This window comes from Tinamus guttatus, unplaced genomic scaffold (genome assembly GCF_059628265.1).
Source record: "Tinamus guttatus ecotype Peru unplaced genomic scaffold, ASM5962826v1 Tinamus_guttatus_pri_ptg000096l, whole genome shotgun sequence".
Lineage (NCBI taxonomy): Eukaryota > Metazoa > Chordata > Aves > Tinamiformes > Tinamidae > Tinamus > Tinamus guttatus.
This window is the reverse complement of record NW_028288630.1, coordinates 166898-191540: the sequence shown is the minus strand read 5'-3', so window position 1 is coordinate 191540 and position 24643 is coordinate 166898. Positions and strand designations below refer to the sequence as shown.

Genomic DNA, 24643 nt, shown 5'->3' with positions numbered 1-24643 from the left:
GAACTGCAATGTATAGCGTTGCTCTAAAATGTACAATCTTGGCATTCTTGCAACAAAATGTGTTTTCATCAAGATAAATACAGAATTTATTTTCTTGAAAAAAGCCACTCTGATGGGCATGCCTTGTCACGCAGTAAACATAATAATTTTAGGCTGACAAAAACAAGCTTATAAGCAAGAAATACAGATAATTAAAAACACCTACCAGTCCTTCCAAGTTCATCTCCTAAAAGTTTGGAATTTTATTATCTTAGTTTTCCATCTTCTGCCTTTGAGATCCATGCTAACAGTAGAGAAACTGATAACAGCCTTGACTCTAACGGGGAAATTTAATACATAGAAACATTCCCAACAGAAAATATTTTTTCTTTCCCTCTTCCTATACTTTTCCAGCTATCTCAAGCTTAGTTATTACCTAATACCAGGTGAGGCTGGTAATGGAAGGGGGATACTCCCTCTGCTGGATGAATTCTAACAGAGCACAGAGTGGTTTTAGTTCGCAGGGGCTCGGTTTAAACAAAACTAAGAAGAGAAAAAAAATCTACAGAAGACAAGAGGTATTCTCCACTAATTTGTTTTTGTGAGGACTAAATTTTACCCACAAATAACCTAGCATTCTGCTTGCCTGCTGTTAAGAACACACTGAGCAAAGGATCTCCAGATGTTCTTTCTTAGGCCAGTACAAAAGACCTGATTAAATAGACAACACAGACATGTGGCCTGGACTACTAAAACAGGATTTTAACCAAAAATCAGCTGACCAATAAATAAGGAACATCAGAATTATATTTTGGCGACTTTATTTACCAAGGTCAAAATTTTCAACCATCTGACTGTTTCAACAAATATTTACAGTTCATATAAAGCACATATTTTTGTTTGGAAATAGCCAGCAGAACAGCATTTGGTATCTCTCTCTCACTGTCAGGATGTATGTTTGCTCTCTTACCATGCAGATTTTGAAATAAATCCAAATAACTACTGCATGATAAGTGATTACTTAAAGAGCAAACCCAGGTTACTATTTTATATGCTCTTTCCCAAAACACTGTTATTTTAAGAGGATAAAAATTTACTAACATTATTTCTGGCAACATTACAATTGTTTCACTGGCTGAATACAGAAAAGAATTGGCCACCATTTTTCATACAGCCTTAACACTTGATAGCTTCTTTTAATTATTATTCCATATGATAAAAGAAAGTAAAGGAACAAGAGCACACAATGAGGATCAAAATACCATACAGAGGAGTTATCATATCAATTTATCATATTAGTTTCAGTACTGTATGTCAAACCCTGCTCTCCTGTACACACACCGAAGAGCGGACAGACACCTGACAGCAGACGGAGCAAAAAGGTCCAACTTGCCACGGTGCTGAGCACATCCCGAGCACTGTCCACTTTTCCTGAAATCCCCCCAAATGGATTTCAGGGACACCAACCACCTCTTTTGGAGCGCAGTTTCATAACGTGATGGCTTTCCCAGTCTGGTTTTGATGTGCAACCAGAGCACCTTTCTTGGACATGATCAAGAACATAAATGTCTATTTCAGTTTGGCCTAAAGGAAATGTATAGTGGATCATGTTTGGAACAATCATATATTCAACTTTAGAAACAAAAATATTTCTATAGCCTACTAACAATGTGATTGTGGAATGCAGCCTCATACCATTTGCAAAGAGCTCTGCTTGCTAAGAAGCCCATTAATTCAAAAATGAGTAAAATAAAAAATACTGACTGATCATATGATGAACAATGCACATCTAGGGAGTGAGTACATCTTTTAATTTATTTTAGATCTGAGCTAGCACAACACACACACATAGCTCTAACACCTTTTAATAGCATAGTCCATAGTGCAATTCCCGCTGACATAACTGGAAGCAGGATTCAATCCTAACTATGGAAAATAGTGTATTTGTTATTCATGCAATAAGCACTGTATACACATTTTTCTATTTACACCCAAGAGTCCTGATCATGTCAAACATCATTTAATTTTCACCTGAAACGAATCAAAATGATACAAACTAGAATCTCTGATAGCAGTAAGATCAAATGTGTAGATATTATTAACTGGGGGGAAAAAGAGCCCTGATTTTTTTTTCCTGCAACATTCTTTAGGATCCATTTTGTTGCAAGTTGCCTACAGACATACAAAATTAATTCAAATATCTCCTGCACCAAAGAGGATCTCATTTTGTACTTTGTACTACCCATAAAAATATATGATTGAAAATCTGGTTCACAAAATATTCCATTTGTTTACTAAAATGAAATATATAAACTGTCAAAATACGTATATAAACTCAATTTCAGAATTTGTAAAGATCACAATTTAGCTACAAAATATACCAACCATCTACCAGTTTTTAATAGAATATTTTCTTACAAAGATACCATTACTTTGCAAAATATTGCCTACCTTACAAAATTAGTCTGGAATTTTTGTACTACTTCCAGCATATAAACCCTATGTTAGAACCTCATGAAACCCTTTGGTATATGTCTTTTTTTTTTTTTTTAATTTTACTGTTCCTCTCTTATTTGGTTTAAATGTTCCAAAGCACAGTAGAATCTCCAAACAGAATAAGCCATGCGTGTATAATTGTAGATATAATCAGCACACCATTTATTTTTCAGTTATAGACGTTTATCATGCCCAGCAACTAAGAACAAACTATTTGAAAATCATTCTCCAGAAGCTTTTCTTCACCAATACTTGTTATTCCCTAACTTGTGCTTTAAAATCATTAGATGTGTTGAATTCTCTGAGGACAAGTCAACACCTTATTTCTCATGCTTCAGACATTTTCAGGACTAGGCCTCTCACTGCTTTCTGCAAAACCTTTCCAAATCTGATAAACACAGCAAACATTAAAAAGAAAAAAAAAAAAAAACTTTTAAACTGTCAGCTGAGAAAGAATAAACATAATTTATACCTCTAGCAAAGTATTACCTTTTTTAAATCATCTTTACCTGTAATGAACAACTTACAGGTTAAAATAAAAATATTTACATACAAATAACTGAAAGAAAAAAGTAAGGATTGAAAAAACAGTAAGAAATCATATACTGGTTATAAATGTTACTAATTATGTCAGCTATGGCAAGGATTCCATTTCATCTGTATTTCGATTGTAACCAAATATCGCCTCCATTACAAAATTATTTGTAGCTCAAAGACATTCTAATCACCTGTCTGGTAAAATGTGAATGTCCATTTTTTGTAGATGCAATCTTGACTTTTAGCGACGTTTCCAGTTGTGCCAGCAGGAATTTTGGTGAGGTTTTCTCGTTCCATTTTGTACTTCGTCACCAACATGTAAATAAAATCTATATAGTCTATAAGTTGTGAAATCTAGGTAGAAAAGTTTCATTTTTGACCTTTCATCTAGTTTAGAAAATTCAGTATAAAAAAAATTCTCCTCTGAAATTTAAACAGTCCACAAAAGTTTTACCTTCTTTTCTTACACACTTTTATGACAGTAAAGATCTTTCAAAGTTTTTAGCTCCTCAATTAGAGTTTTGTTTTGATTTTCCAGGACTGCAACTCGATTTTCCAGACATTTAACATACTCTTTCTTCTTTCTGCGGCATTCTCGAGCAGCTTCTCTGGAACAGACAGACAGAAGTCACTGTTTATTTTATCTGAGATTTGAATATTTTGTAAGTGTTTTAACACTGACCAAAATGAGATGAGGGAGTTGGCACTGGCATCATTAGCAGAACAAACTGCAACAGTAGGTGGAGAGCATGAAATTTAGCAGTATCTGCTAACACACATGGTAGTCAATCTGCAGGGAAAAAACAGCTTGTTTTCCAAATTCCACATACTGTGTTTTGGACAAAATCTCTGATATTTTTGCTGCCTGGATGCAGCAAGCCATAATGATGGCACACTCATTTAGATTAGCTTCCATTTAATCTGTCTTCTGAAGTCCTATCTTAGCACATTAGGTTAACAGATAAAAGCAGTTCACCTACCTGTTCTTCATCAGCCTTATTTCTCTTTTCAACTGTGGATCATCTGTCTTACTTGTCTGCGACGTCAGAGTGACAGGGGACGTCATGACCACGGTCTGCGGCAGGGACGTGGTGGTCGGCGTGGTGCGGATCTGGTAGGTCTGCATGTCTCCCGAGGCGGCTGTTCAGAAACAGCGCGAGGCGTCAAAGCACGGCAGCACGAGGAGCTGGCGCTCGCGCCAGGAGGATTCCCAGGAGGAATACTCACTTTGCACAACCACCTGGTTGCTGGGGACGAGGATCTGCTGCCCATCCGAGGTCTGTGCGTACTGCAGGATGGTGGTGCCAGGCTGCGAGCCGCCCGCGTTGGCCATGGTCAGTGTCTGCAGGCCCTGCACGCCGTCCGCGCCCGGGCTGGCCAGCTGCAGGCCATTGGCCGCGATGGCAACTGCAAGACAAAAGCATCGCGCGCCGAAAGCGCCTGTGCATCACAAAGCACAGGGACAGCTGCAGCACTGCACCGCGTGCTCATCGCCATTGGCAAACCTGCATCTTAGGCCACCACTAACACCATTCCCTATTTTGAAAGGGTTTTTTCTTTGCGACCTTTAATAATCAGGCCTTGTTGCTGGGTCCTTACTAAACACCTACATCTTCTAACTAAGGTTTCTTCTGTAGGAACTGGATGTAGTAAAATAGTATAATTTAACTCTTCTGCAATTCCCATATTTTGCAGATTTAAAAACTTGTTTTTTTTTTTTTTAACTGCCTTAACTTCCAGGCTACATACAGGCACACAGCTGTTTGATTTGCAAACACAAGGATTACTAGATGATAAAAACGAAAGAAACAAATCCTTTGTATTTCCCTGGAACCAAAGGAATGCATTTTGGCCCTAAGCTTTATGCAACTGTATCTTTTAACAATCTTACATTTTGGACTCAATCTAACACTAGAAGACTGCTGTTTAAATTATTTTTTTCTTTCTGAAAAAACAAATATTTTATATTTCCCTGCATTTTTAATGTCTTAATATATAAAAAAATAAGATAATCCAGTATTGAGGTTACCTGCACTCTTTAGATACCAGCTTATTTCCACAGAACAGTAGTAGCTTCATTAATTGCCAAAGGAATAAACAATCTTTGTTTCACTTTAGCGATACATACATATATATATACACACACATGCACACATCACAAAAAATATTTTGGAAAATGTTTAATAAAAGTACATCCAGTTAGGTATGTATTTTGGATAACATACTGTACTGTCCAGTGCTTGTCTGGTAGATAGGTGTGGGGACAGACATAGATGTAACAGTAGAGACACCAGGACTTTCCTCATCTCCTTTTCTATCCCGTGTTTCTTCAGAAGAAAGATCTTTCAAGATTTTTCTATTAAAAAAACCAAACCTATATCAGCTCTAGTAATAGGCAACAACTGTAAGTTACACAACAACAGTTGCAAAATACTGTCACTATTTTGTATTACATAAATAAATGCTAAAATGTTGGTATAAAACATTTTTGGAAATTATTCATATTTTGTATGAGGTGACTATCTCAAAGTCTTTCTGCAATTATATTTCTGTAGTTTATGAATTCTTGTTTTTTGTTAAATATTTTAATCATTTTACATTGACACAGCTAAGAGCAATTCAAGTCAGGCTACTGACTGATAAAATATTTGTATGCACAATTCGGTGTGAATTCCAGATTTTCAATCATTATCCTCTAAAAGCCCACGATGTTTGCACTGGTAAGCCTGCTATAATCTGTAGCATTTGCAGTAGATTTCAGCAACCTTCAGAAAAACAATGTACTGAAGATACTTTGTGCTGAAGTTGTTCTAACATTGCAGCTGCATCATTTCATTTCAGTAAAAGCAGACCAGAGTTTCCATCATAAACATTTTTCCAGGGATTTAAAACTGGCCTGTTAAGAGATTTTTTTTTTTTTCCCGATTTAAAACTCAGTCTTCCAGTTCTCTCAAGAACATGCTTTGTATATCCTATTAAAACCAGTTTGCTCTACCTGGTGCCAGAATAAACTTAGAAAGTAGATTACCACAAAAAAAGTTTTAAAATTAATCTTTTGCTCTTTAAATACAAACTTGGACTTTTTATTTGTGCTCTGTATTTAACTTAGGTCTTGCACAGCTTCTCAAACGAGCACGGTACAGTGGTACAATACCCTATGGAAACAGACACATCCCTATTTAAAAGATGAACCAACGGAGGTGTGAATCTTACCCCAGACCAAATGAGGAGTTAGTGGTAGTTACATGAACAGAAAAGCAGAGCTGACAACTCCTGATCCCAGCCTACAGCACTAAAACAAAATACTCACCGGTAAGACGGACGGCGAGCTAAGATACCTCGCGCTTTCTGCGAGGAGCCTATGCTGTCCGATGAATCCTGAGAATCTTCACTCTCGGACAAGGAAGATACCTAAAAAACACATTCCATGTGGCTATCCTGCACACTATAGAAGAAATGCTCATGTAACAAGTATATATGTTACTTTTTAGGAGCTAAAGCTGCATGAAAACTACACAAATGCAGCTCCTCACAAACCGAATGAAAATGCAATGGCTTTCTAGATTCAGTGCTATTTAATATTTTTAGCAATTCTCAAAGACTTTTACAGACGGACAGGTCATAAAGAAACCAGAACACATTCACTTTAAAACCCAAAGGATGCAAATCTCTTAACTCCTTAGAAAGCTTGAGATCCCCAAAGTATTTACAACATTAAAAGGTGAAAAAACCTCCATCATCTGAAGCCAACTGTTCTATGACTACAGGAGTAATCAATCTAGAAATCTAAAAATAACAGTGTGAAGAAGTAAAAGGCTTTGCATTTTCATAAAAATCTCATAAGCCTAACTTTGAATTCTGGAATACACGTTCTGAAATAAAATGAAGATTGTGTAACAGAAAAGCAGGGGGAACCAAGGAGAAATCTGTAAATGAAGTCAGTGAAGAGCTCCAGCTAAGCAAACATGAGGGTTGGAGGGAAGCTGCACGTACCTTTCTGCAAAATAAAGCAAAATGCTGCCAGAAGACAGCGAGTCTTAATAGCTTATCTAGTCTGGAAAGGTGACCCACTTCCACATACAAATTTGTCTAAGGAGGTGACAGGAGTGAAAACAGGAACACCATTTACGTACAGAAATGAACATATAAAAAACCTAAAACGTATCATGTAGACAGACTGGTGATACATTTTGCTGGTAAGAACACAGCCAAATGAAAACAACATAAATATTTAAAGGCAGCAGCTTATCAGGGAGCAAATATGCCAAGTATTAACTCTAACTTTATTTTTATTTCATTGTGTCCTTGTCCGATGTCATTTTTTTCTCCGATGCTCCTTATTAAATGCCAACTAACAAAGCGTTTATTTGTACTTATCTGTGCGCCAGCAACAAAAAGTCAACCGGAATACACGCCGCTATGGGAAAAGTACTTTTCAGTTAACTCTGCTATAGAGGCAAGAAGAGCAACCTCCTATCAACATTAAAAAAAAAAAAAAGCTGCTCACACTACTTTTTGTGCTTGCTGTGAGCTACAAGGCCACAATGCTCATAAATTACCAAAAAAAAAAAAAAAAGGCGATATAGTCAGTGGGGACCCCGCAATTAGAACACGATGACAATAAAGGGATCAGCAGAGACTCAGGTTGAGATAACTTACTAAAATGGATGGGAAATTGTTTGCAGCAAAGTGCATTTTCTTCTCCACGATCTGATGTTTTTTTTTTCCCCCCGGATTTCTCAATTTAATGTCATATGAATGGATAACCAAGAGTAAAAGGATGAGTGACTAACGAGTTTCAGTTCTCCCAGTGATTCAGCTGATTAGTGTCGTTACTGCACAGTGTAACTTCAATGTCCTGCTGCCCGGCGGGCTCTCTAAGCCAAGAACCGAACCGGACCAGGAACAGCCTGAGCGTAACCCCCCCGAGGCGCCTCTCTGAAGTGGCTTGTGCAAAAATCACAGGGAAAGTGAGTAAGAGACGCACAGGCAGAACGCCCAGGTACCACAGAAGTGGAATTTCAGCATTCGCTAGGTGAGTAATCAACAGTTTATTCACCATCATTTAGGTCCAACTTTTCCAAACACACTTTCTTCACTGAATTATTCTGATACTCCCTTTAATTGGGTAACAAAGAGGGTTTATGCTTTTTAAAAGGAGGCTAAGGTCCACTAGTTTCATTTCAACTCTAAAAGCAACTTTAACACTACAAATAGTTTTAAGCATAAATGCTTGTTAAATAAGAACGATGGACAGAGTTCTCTCACAGCAGGGCCAGGTAGGCTGAACGCGGGCAGAATTAGCTCAACAGGTCTTTGCAAGTCTTTTCATGTCCATAAAACAAGATGCTTGGTAATTTAACAGAAGCTCTGTGGTTACCTGCACTGTTTGCACCTGGGGTGAGTGGATTACAGAGGAGGACTGAGCTGTCTGAATGACTCCCTGGACCTGGACTTGTTCTCCAGGCAGCTGCACAACTGTCAGCGGAGCAGGACCTCGCAGCGACATCTGCAACAGAGCACAGGGCGATGAGCAGTAGCAGGGCTTCCACAGCACTCGGAAAATGGGGGTGCATGCGTGAAGACCGATGGAGAATGTGCATTAGCAGCAGCTTCTCTGAGGTCTAATCAAGCCAAAGGTGGTACCTTTTAAAGATAACATATTTTTTCAGCATGTATCTGTATATGTCTAGGTGGAAGCCACTTACTTGCCTCAGGTTAGGGAGAAAAATCAAACGTAGCAGTATGTGTGGAAGATGAAAACACTTCAACTTACACACATTCCTTTCTGCATGAGCCATAATAAAGCAGATTTGTGCAGAATCCCAACACCGAGACCTGCACTGAGAATGACTGCTTCCATATACTGCATAAATATACACAGATAAAGCCCCACCTTTGTGACAGTTTATTTTTCAAGTTTTGATTCCATTTAAGAGTATTTTATACTTAAATAAGCAGAAATATAAGTGCCTGAAGAGCTAAGCTGTCTCAGATCCCTGTAATGTTAGTAGGAATTTAAGGCACTGAAAAAAAACATAAGAAGTCCCAACAGGTCTAAGCTAGATCAGACTGACCCCAGTAAATTAGTGCAGAAGGCAGCGTGATGGGTGTATGATGTTACTGGACTTCTTTTTAAGCAACCAGGGTAGGAATGTGGTTCAAAGGCTCCACAGAGAAGAATTCAGAAGTTCGTAGGACAAAGGCTGAGCGAAGCGCGTTGCGGCACAGGGGTTGTGTGGAAGATGCCAGGCCACAACGGAAACAAAGGAGCTCCGACAGCAAAGGAGAACTAAGAGCAGATTTTTCCCAATAAAAGTTAAGGCATCTGCTCCATAGTGCTATAAAACTATCAATTTCAATTAACATTGTAGCTGGAATATGGGCCTAAAAAAAAAACAAGAATTATTACTGTTAGCTGTCTGTGACACAGCATAGTATTAAGTCGCATTGGCAACCTTATATAAAAACAGATCAGAAAAAATAGTTTGTAAACAAACAACAGGATGCTTGCTGATACCCTATCCGGTCTTTGTTTCACGTGGTTATCTAGATTTTGCTTCAGAATCTAAATCGCTTCCATACAGTAAACACTGGACGAGCTGTTAAACGTCATCGTTTTGCAGCGCTGAGAGCACAGACTTTTCTAGAAAAACATGCTCTTTTGGAAGCAGAAATTTTCATCAGGAGAAAATGAGGTTAAAGCTTTGCAAGTGATGTCACCTCTTGAAAAGTGTGTCAGATTTCCAGCTTCGTATGATTTATCACATTAAACACATTAATGCTGGGCTAAAACCCAAGTGTTTCCATGGTGCTTAGCATCCAGGATTGCCACAGCTTACAAAAGGAGCTGTAAATAGTTTTTCTCAAAAAATAAAAACCAGGTCCTCGATTCATTTCTGGGCAGCAGAGCTAACTGTCACAAAGGATGCACAATCGAACAAAACCAGTGAGCTGCATTTTTGCATTGCACCAGCACTGAATTCATCTGCGGTCCTTTTGAACCCAAGCAAAGCCATTAATTTTGTGTTGTCCATCACGAGAAGCTTGCTCTTCTCAGCCTTCTTTGCTGGTTCTTCTCTGTGCGTTTTTAAAACGCCAGAATTAACATGGTTTGCCCATAAGAATGGCTCTTAGCTCCCTGAAATGTTTGCTGAGATTTGGCCCAGGCTTTACCTGTTGAGCAATATGAGAGAGCTGAGCTGCCTGTAGTGTTGTACCTTGTACAGCTGGTGCTTGCGGAGCCGCCGCTGCGCCCGTGCTGCTGCTCTTGGGCACCTCTTCCATAATCAGCTGCAAGAGACGCAACAGGTTAATTCAGCCGCTGGCCAATTTGAACAGGAGACCAGCACCCAAATCGCCCTTGTATTTAACAGAGGCACCTAATTCTTTTAGCCTGATTTGAACATTTTTACTTAGTGCTTCGTCCTTCTAAAAAAAAAAATCAAAGTATGGAGAACACAGGCTGGAAAGACAAATAACATCCTGTAAGCCCTGCAGAAATGCCGGCATCTCCATGTTAAAGTCATTTCTCTCAGTTCCAGCATTTATATTTAACTGCTCAGCACTACTTGACAGCCTTCCCCTCCCCAAAAAGGGGGATTTAGAGAGATGCAAAACCGCGAGCTTTTAGGTGCGGTGAGTGGGCGGACCAGCCTGGAGCATTAAGAGATGATCAGCGAGTGTTAAACATTTTGTCACAGAAGGTTTAAAACTGTTGAAAGGACAGTTGCTATGAGACTGGAAATTACATTTCTTTCTGTGGAAATGTGAGTCATTGATTTTTCCCTACTGAGATAAACCACAGCTCTCGCCGTGCACAGAGAGGGTAACGAGCCGGCGCGCACGAGAGGAGGCCCCTGCGCCTTCCCGCGCGCGGGGATCCCGCGGGCTCCCCGGAGCGCCCGGGAATGGGTGCGCAGCGTCCCCCTGCGCTCGCGGTGCTGGCGGCGCGCAGCCGGTCATCCGAGTGGGAGCGGGAAAAGGGAGGCTCCGTTTGGGGCCGAAAGGTCCCTGGCAGCATCTTGGCCCTTCCCCGCGCCTGGAAACCTGCGGCTCATGGACATGGGCCCGGTGGCGCCTGCCAAGAGACCCGGCAGCTCCGCGCGGCTCCTCCGCGAGCGCCGGCCCCGGCAGCCCCCGCGGATGAATCAGAGGCGCCGGGTCCCGCTGCAACGCGACGGAGCCGCCGGCTCCCAGAGCCCTCCCTTTTCTGTTTGACTGCAGTCATTTAAGCAGAATCATAATTGAGCATAAAAACGAAACGCAGAATTGATGACAAGTATTGATGGCAAGGGAGTCAACTTTGTGCATCCTCCGATTTTATTTTTGTTTTTTCTTCATAAAGGAAAATGCACATTTTGTAGCTGTCCAAATGGAGCTATACGGAGTGGCAAAAGTAAGCAGGGCATGGTCAAACTGAAATCCAGTCAACAGCAAAAATTAAAAGAAATTTCCAGTGCTGCAGAAATACCCAGTTCATCTCTGTAGTGCTAAACCACAGTCTCTGTTTCTCCCTGCCTCTCTTACAGTTTTTCTCTGTCTTCTTGTCACAACAGCGGCAAACCCAACTGCAATAAACAACAAAAGTGACAGGTAGAGATTGAACAGCCCAAATAAACCAATGGGGAAGAGGGCAGAGAGGCTCCGCTGAGCATCCTCCACCCAGCGTGAAGCCCCCGTGCAGACACGTTTCCAGAGACGAACGTGCCTTTCTAGCTCACCTCGCCTCTACTCGCTCCATTGTATTTAACTAAAGCTTCACCCAACATTTATCAATCAATTTTCATGTTAAAAACTGATTTTAAAAGGCATCTTAACAAGCTCATATTGCACCTATATCCCCTCGGGTAAGAAGGCTCAGCTGCTCCTCAGCCGCGCACCACGGTCCCACTGGAGGATCCCATGTGTCTCCTCCTGCTAGAGCAACCTGCTGAGCTGAAGAAACGAGACCTTTCCATGGGGATGCTCTGTCGCAGCCCCCAACATGGTGATTTCTGTGGCCACAGTTTTCGGGAAGGCAGTTCCAACCCAAAACCTCAACCTGAAAGTTCTCAAAGTAGCACCGACGACGGGAACATGCCGGCGTTTTACACCGGCACCTTCGGACAGCACCGGCAAAGCCGCCTCCGGACGCATGTGCAGCTGCAGCCGGCGTCGCCGCGCACCAAGGAGGCTCCGCGGCGGAGGAGCCTCCACCCCGCGGCGCCCTCACCAGGATACGGCCGCCTCCACGAGAGGCAGCTCCGATCCGAGCGGGCGCGGAACACGCTCTCTCCGAAGGACTCCGCAACTCGGAGGAGGGCTGGAGACGCTCGCGCCTGCCTACAAGCGAGTTTGACTCTCAAATTCCCTTCATTCTAGGCCAAAACAGAAGCCTGCACTTCGCCGTGCACAAGTTTCATTTATCGGTCTGCTGCTCGCCCTCACGCCACGTTGAAGCACCGCACAAGGACCGCTAAGAAAACCACAAATGACTGCAAAAGAAAAGCAGTTAAAGAACAGACAATCAGAAAAACCCCTACATTGATAAGCGCGATGAAAAACAGGCCAACAGTCTAAGGAGATTGCTGATGCACGTGCTTGCGCAGTGACTGTTTTCTCAGGCTTTTCATTTGAATCACTATTTCAGTGCCCCGTCCGTAAACGTTCGACTACTTTCCTGTCGCCGCTCTTCTGCTTTTGGCAATTTAGGACACAAGTTCCCTGGAACAGCGACTCCTTCCAGGTAAATGCTCGTACAACAGCTAAAATATCTCGTTCCTAAGCTCAGATGAAACTTCAAAATACCATTAGGAGACAACAAATGAGCTAAGGAAAGAGCGAAGCAGCTTGTCAGGGCAAAGCACCGGGCCCTCTGCTGCAAGGGGAGCGGGGAGGTTGCGTTTGGCCCTTCTGCATCTCCCAGAGGAGCAGCCCCACCGACGCTTCCCTATGGAAATATTTTAGGAGACAATAGATTTTTTAAAGACTTCACAGAGACAGGAATTAAAGAACAGCACAGAGTTGTAGACTCCAATGCTGAGTGAGGACAGCAGAAATACTGAAGCGCATAAAGGGCGGAAAGTAATTTAAAGCATTTTGTGGAATTACGTTCCAGTAACCCAGTGAAAGTCGGGATTCCTTAAGGTTTCAAGCCAGGCCACCTTCCCGAGCGACGGCAGCCAAATCCCTACGGACTTTGCCTGCAGCTTGTGCACTTGGGGAAAGCTTCCTCCTGCACAAGGAGGTGCCAGCGCTCGATTTTCCCGCAGAAACGGGGAGGGCTCTGTGCGGGACGCCGAGGCCGGGGCGAAGGCCCCGCATCCCGCGGAGCCGCCCGGGAGAGGCAGGAGCCGCTTCCCGCCCGGGGGCCGGGGATGGCGCCGGGGGCGGCTCCGCGGGGCGGGCGCGATTGCCGGGTCAGCGGCCCGGGCGCCGCGGGCGCGCTCGGCCCTGCCGTGAGGAAGGGCAGAGCGGGCGCAGCTGGCGGCGGGCGCCATCCCCGGCGCGGGGAGGCCCCGAGGCGGCCGGGCCGCACAAAGGGCGGCGGCGGGACGAGCCCCGCGCCCGGCCCGGGCGCCCCCCGCGGCCCAGGGCGGCGGCGCGGCCTGAGGGAAGGAGGGGAGCGGCCAGGCCGGGCCCGCGGGGAGGGCAGGAGCGGCCGCGGCCCCCGCGTTCGCGGCGCCCCCGCTCTTACCTGAGCGGCCTCCGGGCTCCGCGGCCGCCTCGGCCAAGCGGCGCCGCCGGCACCGTCAGCGCGGCCGGGGCGCGCGGGGGGCGGGCGCGACCATAGAGCCTCCCCGGAGGCCTCGCCTAGAAATCCCCCGCCATGGCGCTTCCGGCGGCATAGAGTGCGCGGAGGCCCGGGCTAAAGCGGCCGCTCGTGGCACCGCCTCCCAGCGCCGGGGGAGGCTGCGCATCATAGAGCTGCAAGGCCAGAGCGGCCGCACGAGCCGGAAGTGCCGCCATTAGTCCCATACCCTGCTGCCCTCAGTGCGACCCATTTTTGCCCTAAAAAGCGGCTTTTTGGTTGTTTCCTCCGCGCCCGCTGTCAGAACATGTTAAAATAATGTTTAAGTTATTTCCGTTAAAGCCGTCACTATTGGTTCTGCTTTCCCCAAAGCTCCTCATCTCTGCAAAAGAGATGCAAAAAGCTGCAAAACCGCAAATTCCCCCAACCCCCCAGGGCTGCTTTGAGAAAACAACCACCAAAAACCCTTCAGGAAAGAGCAGAAGAGCCAGGGGAGCAATCGAGCATCAATATTTATTAACACAAGACAAAGGAAACACAATCAATGCGTTAATGGAACACTGTCCAGCCAGGTGTTAAAATTTAAAAACATCTAGTCTAACTTCAAATAAATAAAAACTTTATACATAATTACATGATGCTGTAGTCTGGAACTGACAATGGCAGAAGAGGTTGGCAGAAATTAAAAAAAAAAAGTTGTGTTTAGGGCTTAAATTTACCTTAGCCAAGTTATTTTGGGGACAGCTGGTTTGACACATCTGAATTGCATCGCTTTGGGTGAGAAACGCGGTGCCAGCGTGGACAAAACTGGGCTTGGAAGTACCTGAAGCTGCAAATTCACATCGAGGACGAGCGGGGAGCGTCGTGACGCACCAACCCCCCTCTCTGACGGGGTGGCTGCCCCCGGCCCCGCCGGGCGCCCTCCAACGCGGCTGCCCGAGGGCCTCGCGCCGCTCCCGGCCCCCAGCTTCGTGCCGGGCTCCTGGCGCCGGCCGTCCCCTGCGTCACCCGCGTGGGGGTCAACACGCGGCACATGGGGCTCCACAGAGGAGCGGCCTGTCCCCGAGGGCAGCAGCCACCCCAGGCACGTGGTGCCGAGGGACCGGCAGAGCAAGGAGCAGGCGCTGCCCCACGCGCAGACACGGGGCCCAGCGGAGCCTGGTGACAGCGGAGCTCACGGGCAGAGCTGGAGCCAAAACTCGGGAGCTCCAGGCTCACAGCTCTGTGTTTCCTGGAGAAAAAAAAAACAACAAAAACACGGACAGAAGCGTTCCCTAAAATCCGAACTGGCCGGCTGCTGCACGCCCCGTACTGGCACCAGGAGCAGAATGTTACGTCCTTATAATGGGAGCGCTGTAAACAACAGTTCTCTGACAGAGAAGTGTAATAGGGTAAGATTAAGTCACAAACTAAGCTTAAAAGACCAAAAAAAAAAAAAAAACCATAGCAAAATATTGATTTCTAGTCATACAAACAACAACAACAACAACAACAAAGCCATTTGTCATTCAAAAAATGCCGTTTTGGAAAGTCATTCCGCCACATTTTGGATATCTTTGATCAAATTAATTTAAGCATTTATTTTATTTCTGAAAAAGCAGCAAGAAAAAAAAAAGATAAGCCTATAATTGTACTTAAAACCCATTTAAATGGATAAGAACTTTAAATTGCTGAAGCAATTGAGCTAAAAGCATTAATTTAAGTAAGACAAAAGTTAAGACTCTTTTCTGAAATGTGCAACAATGAAGTGAAGCTGAACTGCAAGTTGTTTTGCAGTGCAAGAAAAAATAAAGCAACAGAAAGTGGTTTGTAACAACAGGGGGATTTCTCACCTAGCTGGCTGCGAGGGAGAGGGGTTTGGTGCTCCCCGCTCCCCAGGTTCCAGTACCGGGATTAGTCACAGTTACACCTGGCACCTCCTCAGTTTGTGGCCGGCCTGGCAACGCTCAGGACATCAAGACGTCGCACACGGGCATTTCGGGGCGCACGCACGAGCCCAGATCGTGTCCTTCCACCGCGGAGCTGCCGTGCGCAGCCCCGCGGCAGCCGCAGCGCTCAGAAACGCGGTGTCAGCAGCGGCGTCTGCAGGAACTTCCCCCTTGCCATCATCGCTGGCAGGTTCTAAACCTATTTCCCCCCACAAAATATCTTTTAAAATACCATTCAGGACTAACACTCCTGCCCTCAGAGAAGAGCTAACAACAGATGAGGAGTTTTCAAGTACAAAACTGGGACTGGCTGACAGATACATTGGGCACTGCTCCGGTAACTGCCACAGGCTCTTCAGAGTTTATGCTATAAACCTTTTAAAAACTGCCTACAAACTTTGAATGAGGTAATGTAGAACGTTTTAATAACAAATTTATTTACACTATATACCATGTTTGACTCCAAAAAACCTGTAGCAGTATCCAGTATCAGCTTTCATTGCTTTCAAAATCTTATTTTCTTAATATCTTTACAAATCTAGTTGTTCTTAAAACATTATTAAGTATTAGAGAAAAGAGATGTAACTCTCACTCAAAGCTGAAACATTATCTCTCCCTCAACCCACTGTGAAACAGCTTCTCACAGCATGGCTTGTACTTAGACTAAGGGTTCTGCTTCTTTACATTTATTAATGTGAAAACTGACACAGTATTTGGAATGCCAACATCTCCGTTTTCCTGAAGTTATTTAACACGTATTTGCTAGGATTGCTCTGTCTGTCTCATTTCTGTGCCCCCTGCTGTAAGGAAAAATTGCATTCAACCCAAAACCAGGAAATATGTTTTTTCTAATGAATGTTTCCAAGTCGTCTGGGTTGTCTCCCAGCTGTCACTAAAGTCCCCCTACCATATTTCTCCCATAAACTAATGACTGAATTGCACACAAAAAGTGAATTAAACTGTGTGCAAACCTGGGGGATTTTTCTCTCCCTTTTAAATACAAGGTGGCACGAAGGGGCTGTCACCCAGATGCACCATTTCAGTTATGCGCTTGCATTGCAATCTCTACCATATTTCCTGTTACCATTTCAACATTTCAGACTCATTTACAAAGATGTGCCTTAAAAAGAACAGGTTTCTACAGGCTATGACACACTTCTGGCCAGAAACAAAAGACTACATACTGAATTAAGAAAACTTGTGCAAGATTTGTGGATCTCACATTAGTTGTCTAACCAAATGCAATTATGCTAAGGACCACAAAAGTTACTGTCCTTAAAAATTTCTACCTTCAGCTGTCATCATTATCCAAGTCAATTTTCTATCTAAGTGAATTATGTATAATAATATTTACATATTTAAAATATAGGCTTTTTAATTCAAGAAATATCTATATGAATAAGTAACTCTTAGATTCCGTAAGTTATTGATTTGGTCGTGGCACAATTTTGAATAAGTTGTGTGATCCCATGGAACAACAGCTACAGTACAGATGCAAAGTACATTATATAGTAGGGAACTGCGGAACTCTGATGACCCTCCTCTTAATAGTTTATTATCTTAACTAAATAAACCCTCACCTTATAGAATCCTAGAACAGTATTAGATAAAAATACAAATATGTACAACAGATGAAAAAAGTAACACTACTGTAAAGGCCTTAGGAGTTTTGTAGCTCACACGTTTGTCAACTTTGCATTTGCTATAAAGCTAATATTTCAGTAAACTGTTACAAATGTTTTCCATTGCCTACCACATTTCCTTTTGTCCCTTGGCAATTAATGGATCTTAATACCACGGGATGAGATGAAAGGAATGTGGCAGCAATCTCAAACGTTATGTCAAGTATTAGTAATGTTCACCAGCTTCGCTCTCTAGACACCTCTGTTTCGTGGTGGTCCCGCCAAGTTTCTGAACGTCGTTTGACCCCTCCGTACACGTTACATGTTATAGGCTACGTATATGGGGTCTAACTGATCTGCTAGGAAACTGTCACGGAGATGCATTCGTTGCTTCTCTCCTCTGGAATTGATAGGAATGACTCCCGGGTCCACTACCACCACCACTCCCACAATTAGATAGTGTTCTTCCAGGACCACGTTTGTAACCAGAGGAACTAAATCCAGGGCTTCCTGCTCACAGCCGCACAGCTCCACAACCACCACGAGCAAGTTGGTCCAGGTGAATACAGCACTAGAAGTCAAAAAGAAAAACAAAGCAAGTTATTTGCACAGATAAAGATCCAAAGTTTATCTTTCCTCAAGGCTGACAGGGAGTTGCCACCTCCCTGGGCTCCATTTCCAGGCGGTGCCACTGGAGAAGTCACAACCCTGAAGCGCCAAGATCAGTCCCAACAGTCAGTACTGCTTGGTGGGACACAAACCAGGCGCTGCTTCCACTCACTCACGGATCAGCGGTTCTTCACACAACAAAGCAGGAAGCCTCTACCTTGAATTAATGCTCCTGAGAAAGTGTGCAGAAATAGGAGTCAGGGAGCCCAGTGTTACCCCTTCTACAAAGGGGATGCACGGAAGGCGAGATGCTCTGCTGATAGTCACAACAACAAAGGCCTTTGCCTTATCTTGCTCTATTAAATCCTGCCTCTTTGCAGGCACATTTCTGCATTCCGCTAAGTTGGGATGGATTCAGCTCTCCCCGTTTTACCATTCAGCAATGCTCCTGTGCGTCCGAGACACAGATGTCTCGATATCAATGGGATGGTAACGCAGCCCTCGCAGTTCCAAGGTTTCATCCAGTGCCCCAACAACATACAGTGCATCGTGACGCTCTGGAAAGGAGAAATGAAAAATGAAATGGATGCATGCTATAGAGCAGAAAATGGCACGCAAAAATCATTCTGTAAGTAAAACAAAGCGTTTCTTGTATTCAGACACACAGATCAGGATTTGTTCTCTGCACAGCGCAGGAAAATGCTCTTCGTGTGAAAGACCAAGCCTGATTTGTGCCGTACCTCCGCTGGCAGCCGTAAGCTCCGTGCGACGGACAAAGCCCAGGTAGCCGGTTCGAGCCCAGAGCGTCTGAGCTGCGTCCCCAAAGCTCAGCCGAGTGTTGAAGTGATCGGCCTGGAGGGTTTCGTTGTCGTAGATGGTGTAGTAGCCGCTGGCTGTGTGTGGACTGTTCACCCAGATCTGCACAGGAAGGGGAAAACAGTCAGGTCCATGGGCTGGGAAAACGCAGCGTCTTGGCAGTGTTGGAAGGAAGCAGAGAGCAAACTCTAATAGGAGGTTGTCTTTTTATTTAATATTTTCTTGCCTCCCCATCCCCTAAATCTACATTTAGCTCAAACCACCAAAAATCCTACAGAATCTCAAAAATGCATCTGGCAGATTTAATAACTGTAAGCGGAGAATGAATTGAGTAAATGAACTATGGATTTTTATTACATGCAGTTTGCAACCATTTATAATAATCTATCAACACAGGGCAAATATACTGGCACGTAATCGCAGTAAGAGCAAGATGCAAATGAGATTCTTTGGAAGCCAGTTATGCAAGACTTGGAGTAGAACAAGCCTTTCTTTTAGCCAGGCTTTCTCCTTCTTTAAGCTTGACACTAAAATAACATCCCCAATTTCTGAACATTCCAGTGATAATTCAAGTTATAACAGTATACAAGCATTACCACTCACAAACTGTCACCCAGCAACTTATGTAATCAAAAAGACAGAATGTAGCTCAAGCACCAAACAAAGGAAAAGCTGCCCAAATAGTAAAACTTGTACTTGCCTCCCCAAGGTGAGAATCTCCGAGAGGCCCTTTTGTCTCAGGATTAACAATGACTACTTTGACTCCGGGTAAAATCTAAAGACCACAAGAAGGAAGATGTAAGCAATGTATGAGTTATCTTCTGAATTTTAGTTATTGCGTAAGTTGTTCATTTACCTCCCGATTTGTATGGCATGATTTTCACCTGTGCAAGTTACAACATGTGTAAAACAAAGCAGAACAGGAACCCTGAAGTAGCATAACAGAAACTAATGAATCAGGATCCACATAGGCAAGAAATTCTAGGGTCAAAAAATATTGGCGCATTGTTACTTGCAGAATTCCATATTAAAATCTGCCCAAACTGTATCTTTTTCTAGTCTATTTAAAGAAAGGAGTAAGGACTGCAGTAAACCCCCAGTGTATGCATATTTCAAAACTGCAGCAGACACTAATTTAAGTATTCTGGTACAGTTCATTTACTATCAAAACAGAATTAATCCTCCAAATTGTTTTAGTAAACATGCTCTAATATCAACAGATCCTTCATCACCAAACCAGCTTTCCAGAGCACTGTAGCCAACAATCACCTCTTCCCAAGCCGCAGCACTGATTCAAAACAGCTGCTTTTCCCAGCTACAAATCTACAACATTCGGAAGGACATGAGGAGCTGCACGGTGCCGTGCGGAACACCACGCAGCTAGGGAAAAACACGGCATTACCTTCCCGGATTCCGAAAGCAGCAGACTTTGTGGAGCTCCCCTTTCCACTAAGCGTACTCTGAAGGTAAAGAAAACATTGAGAGGAAAAGCAGTGAGCTGAAGTCTACTGAGAAGGGGCGAGAGCTCAGTAGTGTTGCAATGTTAATGAAGGCGGATCATTAACAAGTTTAATTAGCTTACTGTACCTGTCATGTCTCAAGGATTTCAGATCTACATACACCGTCGTGGGATCAGGCCCAGATGTTCCCTAAGGGGTTAACGTTAAAGAAATATTTTATATGTTTTATTGATCTCCCTAAGCGGGTAACCTCTGCCCCAGCTGCAAACATTTCCGGGCACTATATGGACTGTGGGATTCACATCCACGTTTATCCCCCAGCAGCTGCACCGAAGGCAACCACAGGCAGATGCTCCCTGCATGGGGCATAACCCGAGCGTGGGATGCACCCCGAGAGGGGCTTTACCCATCCACAGCCCAAGCACTTCCAGCTCCCAGCCCCGGGGCAACAAGAACTGTTGTTTGTATGGAAATACACAGTTCCCTAATGCCATGTTTCAGTTGCTCTGAGTGTCTGCGATGTAATCTGGCAGTTGACAAGAGAAGCTGCTTAAATCTCGTGCCAGCTGTCTCCACAGAGCAGACACGGGGCTAAGCTAATGACACACAAGCATGTGCAGATTAGGGAGTCTGCGAGGCAGAAAACAAGGAAACCTGAATCTAGTGGCCTAACAAGACGAGTGCTCGCGTTACCTGCAAGCAGATAGCGACGTTCACTCTGGATCCAAAGGTGGTGCTCACAGCACGAGCTGACAAGCCAATGTCTTTGAAGAGTTTGGAGAAGGAGTGAGTCAGAGAAACCCGCGGCCGTTCCTCTGCAACCACCACACAGGTCCGGACGCAAGACAGATTAATGCCACGTGCCTGCAGAGGAGAGCGCAGACACAAGCGAGTGCAAAGGACCGAAGCTGCTGATAACACCTCCTTACAAGTGACATTTGCTTCCCACCCCCTGAAGCTGAAAGAAATTACTCTAAAAATGCAGGGCACCGTGTTTGTATTGTATTTCTTCTTTTGAGCTTCCATTTTTTGCAATAAATAAAATGTGTCCGACCAGAGCCTGGGAATAGTTAGACCAATGGAATCATCAATCCGGCTCCTTCTTGTGCCAGAGGACACAGCACCATGTGCTTCTGAGGCACCTTTTAGCTAAGGTTACATTTCTTATTGCCAATTTGCATGCATGAAAACAAAACTGAGTGAGAAGAATGTGATTTGCTAGGATCACACTGAATCCTCAACAGAAGTCAGGCCAGAAACCATTTCCTCCTCTCAGTTCTGCACATGATCCGGAGTCACTGAGCAGCACCAGCCAGTTGTCACCACTGCTCCGTTTAACTGGAGACACATCCACAGCAGGCACGAGACTGTGCTCAACAGTAAAACCAAACTCATCTCTGACTGTTTAGATGAAAGACACAACTTATTTCTGCAGTAAAATCCAGGCGAAAAGCCACCTCAAGCCTCTGAAGTAGCTAATTTCTTTCCTCTTTTCTCCCAGGAGGAAACACCTTGACTTAGCAGATTGCCTAACGTGTGTTTTACATCATGGGCTGGTCTGAGCCTTCACTGCAGACTGTTACATAAGCAATTTTCTGCATAGCAATCTGCTGCTGGCATCATCTCTTCAGGGTTTGCCCAGCAGTCTCTGACACTCACTGGCAACACCACTGAGGAAGCGCTGCCTGCACTGCAACATACTTCACTCCGCTTTAATCTCTTTAATTTCCTGGAGCCACAGCATTTTTTGTTGCTTTTCCTTTTCGAGCAGGCTGTGGGTCAGGAACTTCTGCACCATCACAACCTTTGTGCTTGACAATCACAGCATTTCCTTTAGCACAACAGTTTCATGAATGCAGTGTAAGATTCAGGAAGTGTTTCTTACCTTCAACATTTCAACTTGGTTTCCAAGTCCCTTTGTGCACAGTTCCATGACTGAATAGGAACAGAAAGTGTCCCTTATTTTATACTGGCTGACAGTAGATAACCAGAGGAAAAGATTGGATTCCAGCTCCATAGGAGGAATTAAGATCGACTGGTGACCAGAATACACACTGTGAAAAACCAAGAGCAGAACACGGAATTATCTTTAAATTAATATTTATTTTATTTTCATGTTAGATTCCAGCTAGATCAAAAGGAGACTGTGGGACTCTGAAACAAACCCAATGGCCATCTTTGTATCTGTAGTAGCTGTTGTTACTAATTTATTGTACCAGAATAATAATCTGCACACACACAGAGTCAGACAGGAGGAAGAGAACTGGATCAGCCATACAGTTGAAAGAAAGAAAACCTCCCTACTGCAACATATAATCAAAAAAGACAGACAAGAGAAACATTCCAGAGCCAGTAATATTTGGCAGCACAAATATGCATGATCAAGACAGGATAATATTTTGCTAATCTACAGGAAAAAGCAACATTTTATTGTCAGCTTAAAGGCAAATCCTTCACTTAATGGTAAATTAGTCATTTTGGTAGTTTCAATACATGTGTCTGCAATTACATCAGATAAGGACACAGATTGATATTTCCTATTTAAAACCCAAACCTAATCATGACTTTTTTTTTTCCTTCCGCATAGCAAGTCCTACCTGCAAAGGCACCACAGCACAAACCCAAGTCCACAGTAGGGATCAAGGCAAATCGCAATCTGTCGGGAGGAGTAGAGCTCACACTGCAGCTTAATCGCCCTGCAAAGGCCGCTCACGGCAGCATGGGACATCTGCAGCGGGACACACAGAAACACTCTTGATAGCTCTGCTCCATACACTAGTTTTTTTTTCCCCCTTATCTTATATGACAGAACTAGTTCTTAGTGGGACTGCATGTAGCAGATCCGTAGTTTTATTGGAAGAAAACCACATTCTTTGCTCAAAAAACAAAAGCCAGTTTTGGTGATGGTAGAGGCAAGAGATGGATTGAAATACAAGCCAAAGACAAGACACCAAATGCCCATCTTCTAATGCCATTTTACTGTACCTTTACTCCTGTAAGCATGCCTGTTGTGGAAACACTAAAATCTAGATACGCTAACATTTCAGGCGTAGGTGGTTTGTAGACTTGAGACAGTCGCTTCCTGGGCAAGTCATCTGTGCAAGAAAGGAGCAAATGAGGTTAGTTAAGAGCTAATGAACTGGTACTTGAAAGGAGAAGAAAACGTTCAAAAAGGGCAAGCTGGACCATAAAGCCTTCTTGTAACTCTTTCCAGAAGAGCCACTAGCACAGGAGAAGGCCTTTGGCAAAGTCCTCATGTGGAGAATTATTTATTTTAAGAAAAATAGAGAAAAGACTTCTTCTCTTGTGTGTGTAAACTGAACACCAAATGCAAAAGAGATGGGAACAAATAAGGGAGTGCCTGGCTTATATTTTGGATGTTTCTTCTAATATGCAAGCTTTTTTTTTTAAAGAACCATCCAGTTAGCATCTGAAATAGGAGCCATGGTTCTCCCCCTTTGGAAATTGATGGTAAGCCCAACGCAGCACTTCAAACAATTTTTTTTAAGTCCGTGAACTGCACCTGTGTCAATGATGGTTGGCCAAGTTTTCACATCTACAGCAGCAGCTGCCTCTCTGGATTTCAGTAGTCTCATTAAGGTCTGTGTTGTGAGAATACATGCAGCTTTGCTGACCTAAAAAGACAAAACTCTTTCTCAAAAAACAGGAAAAAAAATAAAAAGAAAGACAAAAGAGACAGGAGCATGTCCCAGAGGCACTGTACTTGCACGGCCTGATATCCAGCTGGTATTTTACCACCCATAGCCAGCTTCCCCCAGCGTTAATTTCTTTGGCTTTTCCAACACCCCAGCTCTCTACTCAGTCTGCACCAAAATTCCAAGTGCAGCAAAGCAGACAAATAAGGAATGCAGGATCCCGTGGGGAGAAGGATCCCCACGGGCACACAGCTCCTAGGGCCCTGCTCTGGGCTGCAGCCCCGTTACTCACTTCCACGATCATTCGCACTGTGGGCAGGGTAGCAGTGAGGCTCTGAGCATGAGGTGGTCTCACGGTCACAGGGATGCAGCCCGCATACAAACAGCCATAGAATGCGCTGATTAGCTCAATGCCTGCAAGGACACGAGAGGCTGTAGTGTAGGACGCTGGTGGACAGACACCCCAGCGACACCAGCCTTTCCCCTGCGGATTTTCACTCCAGGCACTGGTTAGAAGAAGGGACACAGAACAGGCGCTGCCACGCACAGATGTGCAGCACAAGCAGTCCAAACACTGAAGGCAGCAGGGCAAGGCAGCTGCGAAAGCCTGAAACGGGACTGGGAAAGCAGCTGACCACAAGGAGAACCATCTCACAGGGAAAGAACATCCCAAAAGTGAGTCAGGACAGGGCAGGCGTGCCTGGCAGCAGCCACTGAAACGCCTGTTCTGCACAGCGGGCGCTGGGAGCTGGGGCCTGCAGTGCGCAGCAGCGCTGCAGCCTGCACCGCTGCAGAACAGGCAACCACC

At 44.1% G+C, this 24643-nt stretch overlaps 2 protein-coding genes and 1 long non-coding RNA gene across 4 annotated transcripts in view; 1 reads left to right on the top strand and 2 right to left on the bottom strand.

The window, feature by feature from the left end:
* Nucleotides 1-1776: 1776 nt before the first annotated feature.
* Nucleotides 1777-13831, bottom strand: ATF1 (activating transcription factor 1). 2 transcript variants are annotated; one of them, XM_088520660.1, is made up of 8 exons: nucleotides 13691-13831; nucleotides 10189-10305; nucleotides 8393-8521; nucleotides 6323-6423; nucleotides 5238-5368; nucleotides 4240-4419; nucleotides 3993-4152; nucleotides 1777-3620 (listed from the first exon to the last, which is right to left on the bottom strand). In XM_088520660.1, exons 2-8 carry the CDS (start codon nucleotides 10297-10299, stop codon nucleotides 3476-3478), a joined length of 957 nt encoding a protein of 318 aa, XP_088376786.1. In that variant the 5' UTR covers nucleotides 10300-10305; nucleotides 13691-13831; the 3' UTR covers nucleotides 1777-3475. The 2 variants fall into 2 exon arrangements, with proteins under 2 accessions (XP_088376786.1, XP_088376785.1); XM_088520659.1 differs by lacking the exon at nucleotides 13691-13831 and having other exon boundaries at nucleotides 10233-10249.
* On the top strand, nucleotides 3242-3982 carry LOC148595439 (uncharacterized). The gene is made up of 2 exons (XR_015913145.1): nucleotides 3242-3289; nucleotides 3551-3982. It is a non-coding gene; the product is annotated as an uncharacterized LOC148595439 (long non-coding RNA).
* Nucleotides 13832-17608: 3777 nt separating the features above from the next.
* Nucleotides 17609-24643, bottom strand: part of DIP2B (DIP2 acetate--CoA ligase B (putative)) — a 54191-nt gene continuing 47156 nt past the window's right edge. Inside the window, exons 27-38 of the mRNA XM_088520658.1 lie at nucleotides 24128-24249; nucleotides 23703-23814; nucleotides 23165-23274; nucleotides 22777-22907; nucleotides 22065-22233; nucleotides 20873-21043; nucleotides 20307-20368; nucleotides 20122-20179; nucleotides 19420-19494; nucleotides 18644-18821; nucleotides 18337-18460; nucleotides 17609-17865 (exon numbers count right to left, since the gene is read on the bottom strand). Coding sequence (XP_088376784.1) covers nucleotides 17613-17865; nucleotides 18337-18460; nucleotides 18644-18821; nucleotides 19420-19494; nucleotides 20122-20179; nucleotides 20307-20368; nucleotides 20873-21043; nucleotides 22065-22233; nucleotides 22777-22907; nucleotides 23165-23274; nucleotides 23703-23814; nucleotides 24128-24249 — 1565 coding nt within the window. The 3' untranslated portion in view covers nucleotides 17609-17612. The remainder of the gene's footprint in view (nucleotides 17866-18336; nucleotides 18461-18643; nucleotides 18822-19419; nucleotides 19495-20121; nucleotides 20180-20306; nucleotides 20369-20872; nucleotides 21044-22064; nucleotides 22234-22776; nucleotides 22908-23164; nucleotides 23275-23702; nucleotides 23815-24127; nucleotides 24250-24643) is intronic.

Excerpts from the sequence above, each read along its gene's own strand:
- ATF1 (XM_088520660.1), bottom strand. The coding sequence starts at position 10,299 with ATGGAAGAGGTGCCCAAGAGCAGCAGCACGGGCGCAGCGGCGGCTCCG. Across the intron at positions 6,424-8,392 it reads CCCAGGTGCAAACAGTGCAG|GTATCTTCCTTGTCCGAGAG; the intron begins GTAACCACAGAG and ends TGTGTTTTTTAG. Across the intron at positions 5,369-6,322 it reads GCTCGCCGTCCGTCTTACCG|AAAAATCTTGAAAGATCTTT; the intron begins GTGAGTATTTTG and ends TTTTTTTAATAG.